This window comes from Microtus pennsylvanicus, chromosome 6 (genome assembly GCF_037038515.1).
Source record: "Microtus pennsylvanicus isolate mMicPen1 chromosome 6, mMicPen1.hap1, whole genome shotgun sequence".
Lineage (NCBI taxonomy): Eukaryota > Metazoa > Chordata > Mammalia > Rodentia > Cricetidae > Microtus > Microtus pennsylvanicus.
In genome coordinates this window covers 32,071,191-32,088,162 of record NC_134584.1, presented here as the reverse complement: position 1 = coordinate 32,088,162, position 16,972 = coordinate 32,071,191, and the positions used below count along the sequence as shown (strand labels likewise).

Sequence of the window (16,972 nt, the reverse complement as noted above, 5' to 3'; positions counted from 1 at the left end):
TATAGGATACCTTAATTGGGGTGTCTTATCATAGAAACAGGGAAGTAACTAACACAGGATCTGCCTCAGGTTGCCCGGATTTTCCATGCTGAGTCATCTCAACAGCCCCAGGAAATTGATTTCTCGATTAACATTGTAATAACCCGTAACTTTTTAACTTAGGTGAAGGAATCTGCAGTTTCCACGTCTCACGTCCTCCCCACTTAGACTTGGGACTTGGGAATGCTAATAGAATTCCCCACTTCTCTGTGTCTCTGTTCCTTCAACTAAAGCCAAGAAAAATACCATGGCTGTGATTTTAATACAATCTGTCCTTTCAGAAGCACGAGCTGAATTTAATTACTTGTGTAGAATATTAAGGGGTAGAAACAAATGGGATCTTTAAGAGCCAATTTGAGAGCTGCTGTCATGAGTGGGTTGAAGCTACTCATGAGATCAATGGATTCACAGGTAAATGTATTATCTCAGGAAAATCCTGCTCAACGAGTTAGTCCCATTTAGGTATCTCTTGACAGGTGAGGTCCAGCACAGCTGTGACCTCTGCTAGCAAGACCTCACCAGAAGGTCAAAATGGAAATGACAGTCACCTGACTATTTAGAAAGACTATGACCATATGTATGTTACAACTTTCTCCACACACAAAAAATGCATTTAAATACAGAACCATATAGCAACATTTATATTTCTTTCACTACTATCTTAAAATTCCCCAGTTCCAACACGTGGTAGGCCATTTCCTCTGCAAAACACGAGCATTTGGTGAGGCAATAGTATAACACATGTAAATCTCTGGGGTATTTTCTTCATGAGTCGGGATTCAGTACTCACATGTTCAAAATTATTTGAACACAACAACTTCCAGGAAAAACTAATTTTCACTGAAGCAATAACAGATATAATAAATATTCTTTCTATTCTCTCAAAAAAGAACAGGGGTTTGGGCCATATTAATGCAGTTCTGAAATTTTCATAACTAGTGTCTCTATTGAGAATAGATTAAAACCTTTTTCCCCATAACCAGTTAACGAGTCCCTGAAAAGATGCTATGAAAAGCTATGTGCCATCAGGGCAAACTTGATGGCAAAACAGAGAAACTGTGAGAAATGAGAGAACCACAGCTTTTGTTTTTCAGAATTTAATATTTTCAAAAAGACAGAAAATATAAAAGTTATCAAAAATATGAGAGTTCATTTTGGGGAAAAGTAATAGGATTGAAACTTGCAGCTGATTTATGGTAGAGTCAGAACCATGGCATCTATAGCTGTCCAGTGTGAAGCCCTTCTACAGAAAGGCAGGAACAGCATGGATGAGAAACACCTAAGCCCTGCCCTGAGGCTTCCCAAGGTCCAAAGGGAACATCATTTTGCACGCTTAGATTCTACTTCCTCAAGAATCCACTCGATGCCATTCAAAAAACCCGTCAGAGTTTCAGCCTCCATATCCTGGACCTGTGAGCAGATGAGAGAGGATGCTGTCAGTTCAAACCAGAATCCTAATGAGTGGCATTTCTCTAGATATTATTTTTTGAAGAGCTAAAATAAAGTGACCCAAACAAAGACTAAGTTCCGCAAGCACTATCACTGGGAGCAGTAGTGTAAATAAGTGATCTCTAACGTCTTCTAACCACTTCAGTGTGTGTCGTATTTCCTAGTACTCAGCTCTAGAAATGGGAGGGACAGGCTTCTAGCACATTTCTCCAAAGGATCCTCTTTAAAAACTAAAATTTAGCCCCGAAGCTACAGAGAAACCCTGTCTTGAAAAACAAAACAAACAAACAAAAAACTAACTAAAACACTCTTTAATGAACCTAACCAGTCAACTAGTAAATGTGACATACTGTAAAGCTAACCAGACCCGAATGGACCTAACAGACATTAGAGAACACTTTATCCAAAAGCTTTAGAATATACACTTTTTTCCAACATAGATTAGAACATTCTTTAGAATACACATTATTTAGACCACAAAATCTTTAACAATGGTAACAATGAAGTAGAAAAAATCATATGTATTTTTAAGGTTAAATGCAGAATAAAACTGGAAATAACAACAACAAAAAGTTAGAAATGGGCAAATGGATAGACTTTGCATGCTATTAAACAAACAATGGGCCAATGGATAAATTAGAAAGACAAATCAAAATGGGGAAAATGTACCAAATATATGGGATACAGCAAACACAGTACAAAAAGGCAAATTGGAGCAACAAATACCTATATTGAAACATGCACACATACGCACGTGCACACATACACACACGATTTCAGAAGTAGGGCATACTTGGGGCCCAAGCCCCAGTAAATAATTAAGATTTCAAACACACAAGCTAACAATGTATCTGAGGGGCTTAGGGAAATCAGGGCAAAACAAACACCATATTATGAGATATGAAGAAACAACCAAGAAAACAGTAGAAATAAAGGAAACCATGATTTTAAAATCACAAAGGATAAACAGTTTTTTTTTCCTGGATTTTAAACAGAATCAACACACCTTTAGGTAGATTGGGAAAAAAAGGAAGATCTTTAGTACCAGCACTTGGGAGGCAGGGGCAGGTAGATATCTATGAGTTCAAGACCAGTTTGATCTACATAGCAAGTACCAGGACAGCCAGAGCTACACAGAGAGGCTCTGTCTCAAAAGTAATAATAATAATAATAATAGATGCAAATAAAAAAATAGACCAATAGAGACTCTTACAAACATTTTATCTGTGGCATTTCATGCCAACTATCATTTGAAAAAAAAGACTTTATTATTCAAATAAAATTTAAAGCACTAACCTATGAGATGACGTGTCCATTTTCAGTGGTGGTGGGCACCAAACCCTTGGGTCTCCTGTATTTTAGGTAGGTACTTCACCACTGAGCAACATCCTCACCCCCAATGACCTGTATTTTAACATGAGGAATGCTACTCATCCTAAGAATCTTAAAGCATACACACTGGTGCTGAGAAAGCACAGGAGTGTGGTCCTTATAACCTCTCCCAGTTACTGTCCTACTGTTCCTACAATAGGAGAGGTGAGTAAGGAATAGGTGACCAAGTCAAATTTATTACCACCCGTCAATCAAGGCCTTAAATCATTTTAGAGTGGCAGTTCATTTAAAAAACAAACGCTATCATTCTAATTGTGTCCCCTAAAGTTCTGGGTGTCAGAGACTTGACCCCCACCCCACACTGCTGTTAGGGAGTGGTGGAACTTTCAAGAAGTGGTGACTTCTGGGAGGTCACTTGGGATGTTCCTTGACGGTCATCCTGGGATCTCAGTCCCATCCTCTTTCTCTTCCTCTTTTGCTCTAAGACAGAGGTTTCCTCTATCACGTGTTCATAGTATGATGATCTGCCTTTCACAGCTTCAGAATCAAGACGGTCAACTGATCGTGAACTAAAACATTAAAAACTGAGAGAATATATACCCTTTTTCCTTTTTTAAGTTATTGTCTTAGCTATTTTGTTACCATAAAAGAAAGCCCAAAAAGACGCATACATGCAAGCAACATGTACACCTGTGTAAATAAATGCGTACCATAGAAAGTACACTAAAAATCAATTCTTTGTCATCAAAGCAGTTAGGGCCTTACCATCCACGGGTGGTTTAGAAGGCTGAGACGCAGCTCATGAGCTAAATAAAAACAGGGCATTCTTTTTACATCCGCTTGAGAAGTACAAGATAAAACCAGCAGTGGTCTTCCTGGAGATCCAAAAGCTGGATCTGTCATGGCCATAATACGAGAAAATTCATCTTGCCATTCATGTCCTAAGGAATTTAAGTTAAAATATGCAATTTGTATCACTCTAAAAATAATTATACTTAAAAATAGCACATAAAGGAATTAAAATTTCTTTTACCAGGATTTAAAGCTGTCTTTATTTCTGAGATTTATTTATTGTTCTGCCAAAAAATTATATTAAACTGTCTTTCAAATTAGATAGAAATTTTTATAATGCCATAAAGAAATACCACAGCACGTGGTAAACAAAATCCCAGGCCATTCTCCTATATCAGCCTGCCAAGAATCTTAGACTATAGATACAAGTCACTGTTTCTTTTTCTGCCTAAGAACTTTCCGATTTAACGCTAGGCATTTTATTTAGAAAAGCAGTTCCAGATGGAGATAAAGAGGACAGACTCTTAGAAGCAGGCATGTTCCTTTGACTGTTAGATCATTAACATATTGGTTAGAGTCAAACTAGTCTGTCACTGGTGGATTTGCCCTCTATTGCTATAGTTAGTGTCAACACAGAGGATTCAAATGCTCTGCAGTTAGGTATGATAGGTATGATACACTTGTAATACTCGCAATCAGGAGAACGAGGCAGAGTAAATGTCATAAGTTCAAGGCCAGCCCAGGCAACGTAGTGATGTCCAGGCTCAGATTTTACACACCAGCTTCAGTCTTAGGAGGGGATGCCCCTGAGCATGAACAGTGGAAGTGTTCTTGGTGACTACAGAATTCTGCCCTGTACTGGTAGAAAGGTCTTCTATGATAACATCCTTCCCCTCCAAAAGATCAGAAAACAAAAGAATACTTGCTTCAAACTCAATTCCTACCTCTGTGCTCAGGCGAAAAGCATTTGTTTCTACACTTCCCTCAGGAGCAGTCAGTCTCTGCCGGAAAAGCGGCAGGGGCAATTTCTCATCCTATCACTGTTGATAGAAAGCTATGGCTTCATTTGAGAAAAAGATATAGAAAATAGGGCTCCTCTCACCAGAATAGCAGCAGATCAAGACATGCCTCTTTCATTAAAGACCAGAGGTCTCCTATCCTACCACTAAGCTCGTAATGAAAATCTAGCTAAGCTTTATGGAAAAAATTCAGTAAGTAGGTATAGATTATTTTTGTATTCTATGTTTTCATTTATTTGTTATTATCTATCATGGCTTGGTGTGGGATGCCCCTCTCTGTATTCTGTGAATATGTTGTATAACCATTGGTTAATAAAGAAGCTGTTTTGGCCTATGGCAGGGAGGGTATAGCTAGAATGGAAATCCTAGCAGAGAGACAGGGAGAAAGAAAGTGGAGTCGGGGAGATGCCAGCAGTCGCTGGAGGAGTAAGATGCCAGAACATTACCGGTGAGCCACAGAGCATGAGGCGATACATAGACTATTAGAAATGAGTTAATTTATATATAAGAGCCAGTCAGTAAGAAGCCTGAGCCATTGGCCAGGCAATTACAGTTAATATCAAGCCTCTGAGTGATTGGACTGGTGGGCAGGAGAGGAACTGATCCAGCGGCACCAGACAGGACAGGGAAAAGACCTCCAGCTACAATGCTTGGGACTGAGTCTGAGGCCTCAGTTATGAACCAGGCTAATACCCTACTTTTTCTACTATTTTACAGGGGCCTATTGGGACCAATCTGGAAGACGAGATGAAAGCATGTTCTCTATCAGTTGTAGCTCTCATCATATCTCCACCCACAAACACAGCGTCTGACCTCTACAGCTACTGTTTGATGAACAAATCCATCTACCTTTTATTCTGCTTCTAATTTTTCCTTTTACAGATAGCCCTATAATACAGATAATAATTCATTATTTTCTTATGAATAATTTATCCAGGATTTCCAAGTATAATTTCCTCCAGGACTTAACAGATTGGCAGAGAAATAAATTCATTGTAAATTAAAATCAACACATTAAATAACTATGACATTTGTATCATGTGCATATTATATACAAGCAATATGCATACTAAATCATTTATTTATAGTTATATTTATCTTGTACACAGAGGATTGGGAGGAAGTTATAATACTGGTTCAAGATTCAATGACAGAAATGTCATACCAAAATAATGTCAGTGACAATTATTCAGAGTATATGGAGAGTGTTATGAACCCACTGATTTAATTAACTTTAATCTACACAACTAACATTCTATCTCCACACCTCTTTACAGTATGGGTAAGAATAAACCAATAAATTTTCAGTTATCTACATAAATTATTTGAATATATCAGAGGCAGAGAAAGCATCAGTAATTTTAAAATGTCGGCTATATAAAAATGTGCTGAATCAAGCTTAGGCACATATCAGGACTCTGTGGTGCTTACAGAAACCAGACGTCCTAGATAATGGGCAAAATCTATGGATCACCGTGTGGCATGCTAGGAAGTTCCCATGTAGTCCTAACACTAACACTAGTGACAGCATTGGCCAGAAAATCACAGTGGTAAAATCTAACTATTGTAGTATTGTGGTGCTGTAAAACTATGATTATTTATTTTTGCAAAGAATGCTGTACCTTGGAGAAGAAATATAAGAATGCTTACGCTTATGAGCTTCGCCGTTTGCCACATAGATGAAACCATCTACAACTTCACACACCTTCTGAATCTGTGGAATCACACTGTAGCGGCTTCCTTGTTCATTGCCTTCACTCTGTAGGCTGAACATCTTGTTAACGGTGCTTGTGTGCTCTTCCCTTGCCCTGTCTCTCTCCTTCCTGCATGAAGAAAATACACACGTATATAAGAAAAAGACATGAAACAGGTTCCATCCCTCTGCAATAGATGTTCCGCTGCTGATGTTTCAGGCAGCCTTACCTGGTAGTCGAATATAATATCAGGATATTGAATTTATGTTGATTGCTCAACTGAAAATTGACTCCAGATCCAATACCTACATGAGAAAGTTGGTTATACAAACAAGCCAATAATAAAAAAAAACACTTAAAAATTCCGCTGAAAGATTATGCAGTGAAATCAAAAGGGGCAAAGGGGGAAAAAGTAGCAAGTTACATGCAACTTTGGAATAAACTGCTGTGCTTGTGATGAGGAGAGCAAGTTGTATGGACTTTGGCAGCACAGATACAGAGCGCACTGAGCGCATCCTGACTTTCCAGTCTCCAGGCAACGTGACAAGCATCACAGTAGCAGCTGGGACATGGCAACTACTTCTATTTATCCTCAACATGACTCCTATTCATAGTTTACATTTCCACTGGTCTTATGACCCATGTATATATTCAGTGGAGACCCCCTTCTTCCCGTCTGAGAAACCGTTCACAAACATGAGGTGCAGCATTAGAAAAGCCGTAGAAACTGAGCCAGAACAGCAGACGCTGAAATTTGGAATTAGAGCAGTGCGGATTAGAATCCTAAACTTGCCACGAAAATGAAATAACCTCTACTTCCTAGGGATTCCTGTGAGGGTTGCCTGAGATCTAATATTTGATACCCTTAAATTGCTAACTATTGGCTTCTTTCTGCTGTGTGTCTGAGTCACCCAACAGTTGCTACCCCTTTCTTAGCCTCTTCTGTTTTGTTGATGGTGGGAGTTTTGTTAATGATCAATGTATTTTTTGGCCCCCTGGAAACATCCTGGTTCCATAGCTCTAGTTCTTTTTTTTTAAATGTTTATTTATTTATTTATTATATATATATACAATACTCTGTTTTGCATGTATGCCTGCAGGCCAGAAGAGGGCACCAGACCTCATTACAGATGGTTGTGAGCCACCATGTGGTTGCTGGGAATTGAACTCAGGACCTTTGGAAAAGCAGGCAGTGCTCTTAACCTCTGAGCCATCTCTCCAGCCCCATAGCTCTAGTTCTTGCTAGAAACTTGTCCCCTCCCATCTGTCCACTTCTCTCTGTGGCCATTTTCCTTTTAGTAAAATTAACAACCTGTAATTTCTTTCAACCAGTCCTCTAAATTCTCTTGCTTTAACTAGCCTTTCCTGCAACAGTAGATACCTTACTTAATACTTACTTACATATCTAAGGGTTTCTCTTCTCTACAAAGCCATGGGCCTCCAGATATACAAACAAATTGACATCGTCTGTTCCCACTTAACTCATTAGAGACTACTCCAGTCTTTCATCCCCAAACTCTTGACTTCTACTTAAATAAGGTATGTTACATCACATCGTTCTAAGCATAACTTGTATAGATTTGGACTTGTGAGTACTATTTAAAATATAACTATCCCAAGTCACATGATCCTCTAGCCTCCAGCCATGTTATTCCACAAAAAGTACATGGAAAGAGAACCAGACATTTCTGCTTTGTTTTTACCAGTTTAATTTCCAGAAATTATCCATTCAACACACCTAACTGGAGTCCAACTTATTTTGCAACCAATATTCTTCTCTGCCATAGACTGGCATTTTCAAGCAATCACTTAAGTCACTGTAAAGAGAATGTAATTGCCATTTCACAACTGTAGACTTTCCTCGTACCTTCTGGCTTTTTCTGAAGGGTTGTCTGAAACTGGCCTGCCTTAGGTAATACTTGTCTTGCCATGGACTCCCAGTTATCAAAATTGCTTATTTCCTCATATCCTATAGTGAAGAAGTGGGCTGATCTCTCTACTTCCAATGACTTGTCTAAACCATTACTCAAGAACCATCTGGAATAGTTCCATCTGAAAAAGACACTGTTCAGCTGGAGAGCAGTCTCTTCATCTGCAACCTTGCCATCATGGTTATCCCTTCCCCTATTTCAGACTTCGGACATTCAGGTCACTATCTTTCTCTCTAGCCTCCTAAACTTCCAAGTCCATGGGAACCTGAACCGTCTATGGCTCCAAAATGTTAATTTCTTCAGATCTTGCTCTGATCTGGACATATAATCTGTAAGCCATTTATTTAACGTGTGTGTATGTGTGTGTGTGTGTGTTAGCTACTTTTCTACTGCTATGACAAAACACCATGACCAAGGTAACTTATAAAAGAAAGCACTTAACGATGGGCGGTGGTGGCGCACGCCTTTAATCCCAGCACTCAGAAGGCAGAAGCAGGCGGATCTATGTGAGTTCAAGACCAGCCTGGTATAAGAGGTAGTTCCAGGACAGGTTCCAAAGCTACAAAGAAACCCTGTCTCGAAAAACCATACAAAATAAAATAAAAAGAAAGCACTTAATTTGGGGTGCGGGGCTCATGATTCCAAACGGTTAGAGTCTGTGCTCATCATTGAAATGATCATAGCAACAGGCAGGCTGTAGCAGCTGCTGAGAGCTGACATCTGAGCCACAAGCACAAGGCAGAGGGAGGGCTAACTAGGAATGGTGTGAGAGCTTTTGAGACCTCAAAACCCTCCCTTAGTGATGCACCTCCTCAAAAAAGAGCCACATCTCTTAATTCTTACCGAACAATTCTACCAACTGGGAGGCAAGCATTCAAATATATGAGCCTACAGAGGCCATACTCACTCATACCACCATAGTGTGGAACCTATGATATGTCTGTCATTACAGATACAAGTAAAAATAAAACTGACAAGATCTCTAGCCCCTGCCACCAAAAGCAATAGCCACTCAGAAAACCAAAAAGAAAAAAGAAAAAAGAAAAGAAGAAAGAAAGAAAGAAAGAAAGAAAGAAAGAAAGAAAGAAAGAAAGAAAGCAAGCAAGCTCTGGTTATTCCTTACCCTAGTGAATTACTTTAAACCCAACAGAAACCACAAGACAAAAATCTGCTATCTTTACTACATAATCATTAAGAACAGTTACTTGCATCAATTTTCATCCTCAATTTCATTCTTTTTCATCCAATGACTCCTTTCATATATATTTTAATCGTAGATTATAGCAGTTTCTTTAGGCCCTTCTAACCAGTTTTTTACTCAGGAGTCAGAGTAAACTTTTCTAAAGTGAAATCTTGATCCCCTCAGCCCTCTGATGAAATTTCTTCAGCAGCTCCCACATACTTATGCTTCCCAAGTGTTTTTGGTGGTGGTTACCTAGCTCTGGTAGATTTATAGACACTTCAGAACTTTGTGCTTTTAACCTTCTTGTTTTAAGAGAACAATGCAGCTAATACTGATGAGTCTTCGCTGGCATCTTCTTCAATGCGCAGCCTTCTTTGATTCTTATGTTTCTGTTCAGAAACTAACTGATCATATTCTAATTACCTCAGGACTTGTGTCTGTAGCCTCACTTAGAGCCACTGTCTCCATGGAGGACCAAGATTTGTTCTAAATCTCTGAATCTTTGCCATATAGTGAGTAGAACACACCTTACATTGCATTGCTACTCCTGTTTATGACACTTGCTCACCTTACCAAAGGTCACATACTGTTTTGTGGGTTGTTTTCTGTTTATTTGTTTGTTTTTGTTGTTTTTTTTCTGTGGAAGGGAGGTAATAATACAGTTCTTTTTTTAAAAATCCCAACATGTATAAAAAATAATTGGCAAACAGATGTTCAATAGCTTTTCTTGACAAATTGTTCTTATTGTAAACACAATATGGACTGTTAAAACACAATAACTTATTTTAACATATTAAATTATAAGTTATACAAGTTTGAGAAATTAAGAAAAATATACTTCTTATATTAATTTTTTCCAGTGGGACCAGGGAGTGCGTCCACCAATTTCTAGATTTAATTACAATTTCTAGATAAAATTCCAAGATTTAATTTTAGAAATGCCCCTCCTTTAGCACTAACATCAAGCTCCTAGTGCTAGAATTATTATGTATTATACATTAACATGAAAACTAAATTACCATCAATCTGCCTATGAGGCAAACCAGCAGTAGGGCAGAGTTCCTCAGAAGACATCAAACTCAACACCAACGATGTGTTCAGTTCTTCCAAACCTGGTCCAAACATAGCAAATCGGGGTTCGTTCTGAATGATCAGTGAGTGTAAGAAGGAAGTAACAGCTCCGTACACAGGACGGCTGGCTTTCGAGGCTCTTCTCGTATACGGACAGCACATTTTATAGCTGCAGAAAATTGTCAGAATTAGAAAATAAAACAGAAAACATTTAACTTTTGTTCATTTGAGAATATATCACTTACAGAGTCCTTGCAAGGCATAGTAATATCAAGATTATAGTTTCAACCCTCCCAGACAGTTGGTGAGAGGCACCATTGTAACATGTATGCAGAGTGCTGTGGCAGGGAAGAACACGAAGAGCTAGAGAGTGGGAGGAATCACGAAGCTACAGAACCCTCCCCGAGGAAGATGTTCTTTACCTTCTTATCTTTTATTTAGTTTCTTTCATGAAACACCAATATTTGTCTGAATAGCGGAAACTAATTATATAGAAGAGTAACTGTCCCTTCCTGAGAAAGATTTTTATCTCTCATCCTAGAGTATGTGGCCAGGTTTGGACAACTTTATCTTCACATCTGTGGGAGAGGAGGCTGTGCTACCAGCATCAACTTAGCAGAACTGGAGATGCTGCCATACATTCTACAGTTTCCAGGATCATCCCCTACAGCTGCTCCAAATGTCACTAATGTTAAGATCGAGAGTCCCCACAATAAGGATGGACTACAGATATTTAGTGTTAAATCCCAGAAATTTTAAAATATCACTAAAGCTACTAAGATCAAACTTCTTTTTTTTTTTTTGTTTTGTTTTTTGTTTTTCGAGACAGGGTTTCTCTGTGGCTTTGGAGCCTGTCCTGGAACTAGCTCTGTAGACCAGGCTGGTCTCGAACTCACAGAGATCCGCCTGCCTCTGCCTCCCAACTGCTGGGATTAAAGGTGTGCGCCACCATCGCCCAGCTAAGATCAAACTTCTTAAACACTCTTTTCATAGTCTCCAAAGCAACAGTTCATTCAAAATACTAAATAAATACACAAAGGCACCCAAATATACCTCATTGAAAATTAGCAAAATAAAAACCACGTGAAAGAAGCCATGACAGGGAGAAAAACAACGCCAACTTGTTCCTTGGGCAGCTGAGGAGAGGGCACCTGAAATGGCCCTATCCTATAGCCACACTGATGGATTTCTTGCATATCACCATAGAACCTTCATCTGGTGATGGATGGAGATATAGACAGAGACCCACATTGGAGCACTGGACTGAGTTCCCAACGTCCAAATGAGGAGCAGAAGGAGAGAGAACATGAGCAAGGAAGTCAGGACCGCGAGGGGTGCGCCCACCCACTGAGATGGCAGGGTTGATCTAATGGGAATTCACCAAGGCCAACTGGTCTGGGAGTGATGTAGCATGTGATCAAAATGGACTCTCTGAATGTGGCTGACAATGAGAGCTGACTGAGAAGCCAAGAACAATGGCACTGGGTTTTGACCCTACTGCATGTACTGGCTTTGTGGGAGCCTAGTCTGTTTGGATGCTCACCTTCCTAAACCTGGATGGACCGGGGAGGACCTTGGACTTCCCACAGGGCAGGGAACCCTGACTGCTCTTTGGACTGGAAAAGGAGGGGAAGGGAAATTGGGGGGAGGGGGAGGGAAATGGGAGGTGGGGAGGAGGTGGAAATTTTTAATGAAAAAAAAAAAGCTATGACAGCTTAGCAGGTAAATGTCACCAAGACTGATGTTCTGAGTTTGATACCAGGGACCCATTTGGTGGAAAGAGAGGATGGACTCCCAAAGGTCATCCTCTGACCTCCATAAGTACCATAGCATGTGTGTGTCTACCCACACAAACACACAATAAATAATAGTAATTTTTAAAAAAATGTCTCAAAAATGGTTTTTTTCCCAGTCAAAAAGAATTGTTTTCTGATCTCTGGACATTCCTTCTCTGGTTATGGCATTTATAAGCATTTATAATTTAACAAAACAAAACATATTAGAAAGATTATGAGAATTTTAAGAAATGTCTTCTTTCTTGCCAACTGTATCACATAATATTAATTGAAAACTGGTTGGTCACCACAGGGAAATAACACAAAAGGTTAAAGCTGTAAGAGTCTTATGAAAAAAGTCAATTACCTCAAACCCATAACTTTTTTAAAGGGGCCATTTAGACAAATTCCATGCAACAAATTAGTAGCAGTGTTAGAACTAGCGTGGACTACTTTAGTGTAAAATTTACTATCTCCTGCTAATTCACAGAAATTGATACTTACACCTTCATGTAATCAAAACAGGTGCTGTTGGTGACCTCAGATATAGGCTTTTTTAAGATCTCTAGATCCGGAAGTGACTTCCAATCAACAGAAGACCAAGAAGGGAGGTCCCGCAAGAGAAAATATCTCCAGAGGATTGGGTCTCTTACGGTTTCATTCCAGTAACGGTCTGTACTTCCCAACTGGCACAGATCATGGGGTGAAAGAAAAGACAAGATATACAGCTGCACATCGATCTGAAAGAGAGGCGACCGCGCACGCGCGTAAGTAAAGGAGCGCAGCTGAGATAATCAACAAGGAATTGCTCTCTTAAAGGGCAACCGAGCGAGCCCTTCTTCATACTACCAAGTCTTGTCTTCCTCCACCCAGAGAAAAATCAAAACGCAACGTTTTCATTCCTAACACCTATGAAACATTCTTGAAAGTTCAAGGCCTCGTCTTTCAAGCAAAATAACAATTTCCGTATTTTTCTTTCTGTGGCTATTTTGATATACCAGTTAATAATTTCTCTCTCAGAATAAACGTGTTATCGAGTGGAAATTTTTCTGACAAGACCTACATGTTACGAGAATATACATCACGAGAGAGCAAAATTGCTAATTTAATGCATGTTCCACCTTCCCTCTTCACGGAACCTAACGAAATATCACAATAGTTACCAATCAAGGAAGCAGTTTATGAGAAGCTAATATTTCCAGAAAGAATTGATCCTAACCCTGCCGACTCACAAAATACGCCCTCGGAATAGAATGCGGTACAGCATACTCCATGTGGAACCTGACTGGACACCTTGGCTATTGTAGGGATATTTTTATGATGAGAATTAATTTCCTTGCATATGGTCTGATTTTCTGTAGCCTTAAAGGGAAATAAAAGAGCACAGCAGGCAGGTTCCACTGAACTCCTATTTATACTGTCTTCAATTTCCTACTGGAGATACATGCTCGAGCTAAATTTGGATTCCTAAATTGCCCCAAATTGTGACCTCAGCAGCAGTGATGTATCTGTGTCTCAGGAGGGGACATGACCTGCATCCATCAGGAAGCATCGTCTCCCACTGTGAAGAGACTGAATTGTCAACTCCACGGCTGAGCCCTGATGTGACTCTCATAGGATTCTGACTGCATGTTGATTTACTATGTTGGCTCTTGGCTTTGGGCTTTCTGGTGGTTATTCACACTTCGGGAGAATTGTGACATGCTACCTAGGAAATTAATCTTGTATTATTCATTAGTTCCAGTTTCTGTGCAACATCATATTGTGTGCGTACACACATGTATTTTTAAAACTTTTCATTTAAAAATCTTTGTCTCTGAGTAGTGTGCGATCACTTATTTTGATAATTCATTGTTAAAAATTGTGGAGAAGTAAAAGAATTGACTTTTTTTAAGACAAAAAAAGTGGGTGGTAGGAAAGATGAATGTGTTTCTGAAGATTTTATTAGTGTATTCTGGTGAGGAATATCAAGAAAATGTGTCTTTGGCCATTTCTAAATATGACATATACCATTTTATATTTATTTGTCCAAGTTGTCTTTTGTAAGAGGAAAATAAATAATAAGCAATTATGGATCCAAAAAAAAAAAAAAAGAACAGACAGTGGGATGCTTTCCCAAGCTAACCCGTTTCCCTAAAACAGATTTCCACATCTCCTATTTGGACTGCTGACAATCTGTGGGCGATCTCGCTGGTCACTAGTGAGAGACGTGGGGCGACCCTGGCTGGCTGGGGCACAAACGAGTCAACGTCCAGGCGACTCTGGGCACTGTCGTGCCAGGCGAGCACACACCCGGAAGTGGCTGGCCTGCGCTCTGGGCTGGCTTACCGGCAGCCGCGTCAGCGCGCTGGTCTCCTCCTCCGCCTCCTCCCGGGAGACCGTCCGCGCCGCCCGCTCCTTGCCCACCGAGTGCCAGAAGGTCCTCCAGCCGCTCAGGATGGCGGCCTCCAGGCGGCCCCAGTCGCTGGCGGGCGGCGGCGAGCCGGCTCCGCGGGGCTCGCTTCCAGCCATGGCCGCCGTCGCCGCGCGACGAAGCCGGGCGCACCCGCTTGCTGGCCGCTCGGCCTCCGTCTCCGCCTCCGCCCGCCGCGCTGGGCCGCCCGGGGCTGACCTACTTGGGCGCGGTTCCGGGCAGAGGTCAGCGCCAACCATCGCTCACCCACTCGTGCTGGTCACCACAGCCAGCTCTTTCACCACTGCGGGGAACCCTCTGACCCTGGAATGACTGTCCTCTCTGTCTTACCTCCTTACCCCAGACTATACTATATCACACACACACACACACACACACACACACACACACACACACACACACACACACACACTGTCCTACCTCCTTACCCCAGACTATACTATATCACACACACACACACACACACACCACACACACACACACACACACACATACACACACACACACACACACACTGTCCTACCTCCTTACCCCAGACTATACTATATCACACACACACACACACACCACTGTCCTACCTCCTTACCCCAGACTATACTATATCACACAGACACACACACACACACACTGTCCTACCTCCTTACCCCAGACTATACTATATCACACACACACACACACACACACACACACACACCACACACACATACACACACACACACACACACACACACACACACACACACACACTGTCCTACCTCCTTACCCCAGACTATACTATATCACACACACACACACACACCACTGTCCTACCTCCTTACCCCAGACTATACTATATCACACAGACACACACACACACACACTGTCCTACCTCCTTACCCCAGACTATACTATATCACACACACACACACACACACACACACACACACACACACGCACGCACACACTTGATCTCTGGCTCCTGGCTCCATTCACTGCAAGGACCTAGGAGCGATGATTTGTTCAATAGCTACCCTTTTCTGTGATATTGGTCCTAATTACACTTGCTTCTCCTTAAGAATTAGGTATAAGTGGGCTGTGTGCATCCGTGTTTTGGAATCACCAATTTACCAATTTCCTGGAGCTTCGTAAAAACTGAGCCTACAGAGACTATCAGGAGGCTGTGGAACTAAAGTTCTCCAAGAAGCCATATCTGTATTAAAGATATTGCAGGATATGTGACATTGACTGACTAGCACATCATGCTTTGGAGAAAGAGTCTTGCGGCTGGAGAGCCAAAACTGCCTCAGTAATGCCCTTTAATAGCGCCTTACCTTCAATCACTGTATTCGGTCTAACCTTCTCAGGAATATTAGGTAAAACTTGTGGTTAGGAAGCTAGGAAACATCTAGCCTTTACAAATGTTTTAAGATTTTAATTTAACTATAGTTTTGTGAGTATCTGCATGAATCGCAGGATCCTGCAGAGGCCAGAGACATCCCCTGGGTCTGGAATTTGCAGCTGTGTGCCACCCACTCAGGTCCATGTAAGAACAGTACATGTTCTTAATTGCTGAGCTGTCATCTCTCCAGCCCCCTTTACCTATCTTAGAGTAAATAATGTAACGTCTGAAATCCAGAGAAGATTTACCCAATTTCATCTAGGCTGGGTACATAATGCTGCCATGAATGTAGGTGGTAAATGTATTTCATATGTGGCCTTTGTTCTTGTGAACTGCTTCCGCAACTCAGTGTGCCATTCAAGGTAACTTGAGTACTCTCTGGCTGTGGCCACTCATATTTTGTTTACGTAAGAGTTGTTATTTTGCCTCAAAAAATAGCCCAATCATTAGGTGCTTTATACCAAAATGGCATCTTAAGTTCACTACAAAAATTTAAGTACACTAAAAATTTGTTCAATGATCAATGGGAGAAAATTTGATAGGAAAACAATGTGGTATTCTTAAAAGCAACAAGTGAATTTTTAGTCTTTTGGAAGCCATGTCTATTCTGCTCACTTTAATCTTAATTTAAAAGACATTTTTAAAAAGGAGGTAGACTATATTATATAGCACTGGATATGGTTCCTTTAGGAAAGACACTTGGTAGCATGTATCAGATATTTTCAAATAGACTATCTCAATCTAAAATTGTCAACTGGTAAGTGCTTACCACTCCACGATACCCAGCTATATTGTTTTTGTGAAAACATTTAAATTTTATTATCTGCATATACAATTGGCTTAACCTCTATTGTCAAAATGTTCTTATATCTAATCCATAGGATATTTAAAAATTA

The 16,972-nt window shown here is 40.5% G+C and overlaps 1 protein-coding gene across 1 annotated transcript; it reads right to left on the bottom strand.

The window, feature by feature from the left end:
* Positions 1-1,120: 1,120 nt before the first annotated feature.
* Positions 1,121-14,990, bottom strand: Fbxo4 (F-box protein 4). Its single transcript, XM_075977815.1, has 7 exons — positions 14,614-14,990; positions 12,790-13,025; positions 10,459-10,679; positions 6,555-6,630; positions 6,282-6,454; positions 3,586-3,761; positions 1,121-1,449 (listed from the first exon to the last, which is right to left on the bottom strand). Exons 1-7 carry the CDS (start codon positions 14,935-14,937, stop codon positions 1,360-1,362), a joined length of 1,296 nt encoding a protein of 431 aa, XP_075833930.1. The 5' UTR covers positions 14,938-14,990; the 3' UTR covers positions 1,121-1,359.
* Positions 14,991-16,972: the final 1,982 nt, after the last annotated feature.